General features: G+C 33.2%; 1 protein-coding gene across 1 annotated transcript; it reads left to right on the top strand.

Annotated features, from left to right (window-relative positions):
• The first annotated feature begins 1,007 nt into the window (after positions 1–1,007).
• LOC100814250 (phosphatidylinositol:ceramide inositolphosphotransferase 1) lies at positions 1,008–5,555 on the top strand. Its single transcript, XM_003516872.5, has 12 exons — positions 1,008–1,553; positions 1,651–1,740; positions 2,517–2,603; positions 2,712–2,780; positions 3,498–3,578; positions 3,871–3,942; positions 4,094–4,154; positions 4,241–4,343; positions 4,709–4,804; positions 4,888–4,934; positions 5,025–5,149; positions 5,245–5,555. Exons 1-12 carry the CDS (start codon positions 1,521–1,523, stop codon positions 5,323–5,325), a joined length of 945 nt encoding a protein of 314 aa, XP_003516920.1. The 5' UTR covers positions 1,008–1,520; the 3' UTR covers positions 5,326–5,555.
• The last annotated feature ends 204 nt before the right edge of the window (positions 5,556–5,759 follow it).

Genomic DNA, 5,759 nt, shown 5'->3' with positions numbered 1-5,759 from the left:
TTAAAAAAAAAATAAGGCATAAAATAGGAGAAAGAATGGAATAAATGGCCACATTGGTAAATTAAAGATATAAATTAAAATGAGATATTGCTTAAATATTATTATTCAAATGAAAAAACATGAATTTATTTTTTATATTTTACTAATAGAAAGACAAACATTACTTGTATTTACACTTAATTTATATTCTTTTCATTAAATAAAGTCTCAAATTTAAATTTTGTAAATAAAAAATTTGATTGAAAAAAGAGATCTTATTAAATGGTGAAATCAATTTTTATTTTATTTTTTTATAAAGATTAATCATCTTCAAAATTTATAGACTTTTGTACACAAAACATCAAGCTCTTCCTATTCTATTATATTTGTCATTTTTAAAATGCTTTTTTTTATTATCTCAAATCATTTGTAAGTTTTAAACATCAAGAAAAATATTACCCCTAAAAAACATCGAGAAAATATTAATTATTTTTTCAATAATAAATACACTAATAAAAGTATATTTCTAATTATTCAGTGTAGTACTGAGTTAATAAAATTATTTTGTCATAAAAAGTTGGTTTAATTAATTATTTTCTTAAAATATGTGTTTTAGCTTTAATAACAAACAAAAATAATACTGAAGAACATAACTTATTAGAGTTTTTTTTTTTTGGATGAGTAACTTTTTAGAGTTTAACTTTCTTTCATGTAAATATTTTTATATTATTAATTGATTAAAAATTATGAGAAAAATGACTTTTAAAGTAACTGATAATTAATTATTATAAAAAGTAGTAAACTCATCATATACTATAATCTTTCGTGGGATGATAGTGTAAAAATTTTATTAACATATTTTTTAGAAAAATGGAAATAATTAAATTTTTTAGAAGGTAATATTAATTTTTGATAAACAATATTGTTAATATTTTTATTATATTATTTTTATGTGCAAGTAAAGGAAGAATATTAAAATAGTGAGAATTGGAAATATAAAAAATAGGGGCACTCTTTATAATTTTCTACTCTCTTCTCAACTGTCCCGCCGTGTTCATCTCGCGTGCATAGCAGTCAGGAAAACACTGCGAGAAAGAGAAGAAGAATCAGAGAGAGAAACAAGAGAGAGAAACAAGAGAGAGAAACGAAAACCCCTTTTGACCATTGCGCCTCCGTTTCCATTTCCCCCATTGATTCTGCCACCAAAATCTCTTCTGTATTTTTTTTCTTCTTCTTGTGATCATTCATTCCTCTCATCTGGGGCACGGTTCTGTTTTTGTGATCGACCTCAAATTTCCGATCTTTTCCTCTTCCCGATTCGAATTTGGATACCCAGTTGTGTTTCTCTTTCTGGGTGTGTCTCCTTTCGGCCTAAGTTTCGGTTTTTGCATAGTGGGAAAGTTTAAAAAGGGATTAATTCTATGTGGGTATCGCTCATATTGGCCAATCAATGTTGACTCTATCATCAGTGTGGTTATGAGGTAACATGGAAGTGCTCCTTGCGCGCATAACCCATCAACGACAACAACAGGGACAATAACATGTCGTTTTACATTGGCCGTGAGGCTTCAAAGGTTGCTTATTTGTCCCCCCCACCCTCTTGGTGTTGTTGTTTCTTTTCTTGTGTTCTTGTGTTGATGTTTGTTTGGTTTTTGGTGTGTGTTTGTGTAGCTATGGAAGAGAATTTGTGCAGAGACAACTACAGAGATCAACCTCCTTGCTGAGAATTGGAAGTACCTTCTGGCTGGTCTTGTTTGTCAGGTTTTCTTTTTCCTCCCTCTTTGATCAACCTCGTGCAATGGTTGAGTGTGGTTTACCTTTAGTATAGAAGGTTCCTTTTGTTTTACTTTGATGTGGAGGGAAATTTTCTGAAAGTGTTTTATGGTTGTTGGATTGGAACTTTACTTGCATGCTACATGGAGTTCGGTTTTTCTTGTTCGTGTTGTTTGTTGGTGTGGCTAGTGGTACAATTGCTTGCTTTTGTTTTATTTTGTTTGTTTCTCGGTAGGAATGAATGAGGATTACAAATTACAATACTGTTACTATCACTTGGTTTGATTACTGAAGCTTATTTTGTCAATGGTTATGAAGTGTCAGAGTTGATGGCTGAGTGTTCAAATTAGGGAATTTTAGGAACTTGTAACTGCTTGAAGCATCTTTTGTCATATTCTGCAACTATGATGACTTGCTTTAGATGATGAGTTATTTGATCTTCCATCTCAAAAACCAATTTACCTTACCCTCAGTTCTCTGTGAAACTCTGGGTTCTGGGAAGATGATCAAATGTTTCATTTCCATCATTGGAAACATTTACTAGTTTGCAGCTAGTTGTTGAGGAAAGATATTGAGGGCCAATGTTCTATGAAAAAGAAATAAGAACGGCAAATTTTTGCAAAGTATATGTTTCTGTGTTTCTATTCTTGTCTATGTTTTGTATGCATAAAGTGTAACACAGTATAGTACATTGGTTTACTTGGTTACTTGACATACTATTTATCGCAATGTTTGATGTCTGAATTTTAACTGTTTCTCTACAGTATATACATGGTTTGGCTGCCCGAGGAGTTCATTATTTACATAGGCCTGGCCCTACTCTACAAGATGTTGGATTCTTCCTTCTTCCGGTTTGTAATTGCCATTCCCTTCTCTCTCTCTCTCTCTCTTGGAAAAACCAGTACATAGAATGATAATAATGCCCTTGTAATTTTTAATCTTTGGTGCTGTTATTACAGGAGCTTGGGCAAGACAAAGCTTACATAAGTGAAACACTGTTTGCCATGATTTTTATATCGTTTGTCTCGGTAAGAATTCCCCCTTCCCGTTCTTTGTCTCAGTTTTCATAGATTAACTGTATGACTGTGTTGTGTCAGCATTTACCTTTTTACGCCCACCTTTTATGTGATAGGTTATATTTTACCTACCTATGGCATTAAAATTTACAGACAATTCTATATTCTACTATGAACATGTTTTTTTTGGTGTGATAAATTCTTCAGGTAAATATGGCTTGATCATGAATGTGTGTGCTATACTGCCACCGTCTGGTGTTTCCTTGAAGTCAGACTACTGAGCTGTTATTTCTAATATATTGTTTTCATTGTGGCTTTGTGAGGCTTGAAAAGTTACCCACGAGGTGTTTGTACTGACTATTGAGACTTGTAGGAAAATAAAAAAAATGAGAAATAAAAGAAAGGAAAATATCATTTCTTACTTTGTGGTTTGAAGTTTCTTCTTAGTGGTTTAGTACTGATGTCAGTGAAGGATTATTTTAATCTTGATTCTATGGCTTTATTAATTTTTGCCTGATACTTTCTGCTACTGCAAGATTCGACATATATAGTATTAGTAATTTAGTATAATATTATCCCTGTTTCAATGGCTTATTTTCCTTTCTAAAAATCCCTTTTGGCCTGTATGGCTTATTTTCGTGAACTTCTCATTTAAACAAGTATCGTTTTCTTTCCTTTATTTATTTTTTGTGAAGTTTCATGTATATTCTTTGATATGTGATTTTGCAGTGGACATTTCATCCATTCATATTGAAGAACAGAAAGATCTACACAGTTCTAATATGGTGCAGGGTTTTAGCATTCTTAGTGGTAAGTGTTGATCACATTATCTCATGTTTAATAAGTATTGTTTATTTTTTTGGGAATCCTAATTGAATAAATAAGTTCTTAGGGTGATAGATTGATGAATTAGGATGATTCAAAATTTAATGCTCAGGTGTAACCCTGATTATTATGTGATGTCATCATGCCTTGCTTTCTGTTCCTCTTACATGGTCAGAAAAGTATATTCCTGGCCATTTAAAAGCTTCAGATAGAGTTAAGTGCCTATTCTGTATATGTGAATCTGCCAGTTTTCTCACTTCATATTTGTGTACTGCAGGGTTCTCAAGTTCTTCGCATAATCACATTTTATTCTACACAACTTCCTGGTCCAAATTACCATTGCCGTGAGGTACAATTGTTTGAGAATGTGTTTGTAAAACATGTCACATGTTGTGTTTAAGTATTCTCTTAACTACTGCAAATAACATATGTGGGCAAGATCTTTTATTATTATTTTCTTTAGATTCTTAAATTTTTAGACTACTTAATGTATCATGCAGGGTTCTAAACTTGCCACATTACCCCGTCCAGATAGTGTCCTTGAAGTGCTATTGATTAATTGTGAGTATACATTATCGTATTGGAGTTGTTCATATTTGATGCCTATGTATTTGTTTTGTTGCTCATTTCAATTATATTATGTACAGTTCCACGTGGTGTGGTCTATGGATGTGGTGATTTGATATTCTCATCACACATGATCTTTACACTTGTTTTTGTGCTCACGTATCAGAAATATGGCACTCGAAGGTAAAATTGGCTTATAAATTCCTTCCATCTTGTTTTGTTGAAGAATCAACTCTGTCAAGATATTTTACTGCAGTAACTTTTGTTAGGCTAATTTATTATGAGAAATGCCAACAACACATTCTTTAACACACTCTATTATTAGTTGTAATTTGTTGGAAATCACAAAATTGTGTGATCACACACCTTAGTTAATGAATCTCACTCATGATTTTGTAGATTTTCATTAAATTTTAATCAATAAGAAAGTGTGTTATAAGGAGTGTGTTGCTATTATTCATTTCATTTTCAGTCCTTCCTGTCACATTCTGTTATGTTTAAATTTAAATTCTGATTTGTTGTAACTGTTGACATTGATGAACCATTAGGTCACTAAAGCAGCTAGGGTGGTTGCTTGCTGTGGTTCAGAGTCTTTTGATAGTAGCATCTCGCAAACATTACACGGTTGACGTAGTTGTTGCCTGGTAAGGAGCATATATTGCTATGTAATGTGAAAACTGTGGCCTATGTCCCTTTTGTGTTGATCTTTTTGGTCCATGGCTGGCAGGTACACTGTTAATTTGGTGGTGTTTTTTATTGACAAGAAATTGCCAGGTTAGAACATTTGTCACATGCACATAATTACATAGCTATTGTCTTTATTTGATTGCCATTTGCTGTTGTTCTGACTTAGTTATTCTGCAGAATTACCAGACAGGTCAATTGCAGCTGCAACCTTGCTACCTTTGAGCACCAAAGACAAAGACAGCAGGACCAAAGAGGAGAACCACAAGCTATTGAATGGGAATTCTGGAGACCCTGTAGATTGGGTACTTTGAATGCACTTGTCCTTACCCTTGTTCCATTCATGTCATGTCTTTGTCTCTTTGATTTGGACTTAACATGGTTGTTTTAATTTGCTCAGAGGCAGAGAACACAAGTGAATGGCAAGATCATGGAAGATGGCAATACACTCCATGCAGACTCTGCCATGAATGGTGCATAGATATTGGAGCCTCTGCTGTACAAATTGGATCCACTGCAAGATTGCTGATGGAAAGCTGCAACCACCTTCAATTTGAAGGATTTGTTGTCTGAAACATTCACCTGTTAATTCAAATTAGTAGGGCCTGATTTGTACTAGTGAAATTGAAATTGGGTTGTGCATTTCAACATTTTGCAGCTCAGATCCCTTGTCATGGTTAAATTATCTATACACCATCAGCATGTGCCATAGAAAAATTTCCATTTCCTCTTTTACCCTACATCATTGATCCCACATGCATAATGCTGTACAGTCTTTGTTTTTGTTGGTTGTTAAACTTCTTGCAATCACATGGTAACCAACCTAATGATAAGCACTATGTAATAGACTAGTAGGCGTGTTTTGTATAAAAGTAAGGGAAATTCTAATTCCTAGATCAACTTTGCCTGGTTAAA

The sequence above is a fragment of the Glycine max genome, chromosome 1 (genome assembly GCF_000004515.6).
Source record: "Glycine max cultivar Williams 82 chromosome 1, Glycine_max_v4.0, whole genome shotgun sequence".
Taxonomy (NCBI): domain Eukaryota; kingdom Viridiplantae; phylum Streptophyta; class Magnoliopsida; order Fabales; family Fabaceae; genus Glycine; species Glycine max.
The sequence above is the reverse complement of the archived record's forward strand: the minus strand, read 5'-3'. Positions and strand labels throughout refer to the sequence as shown.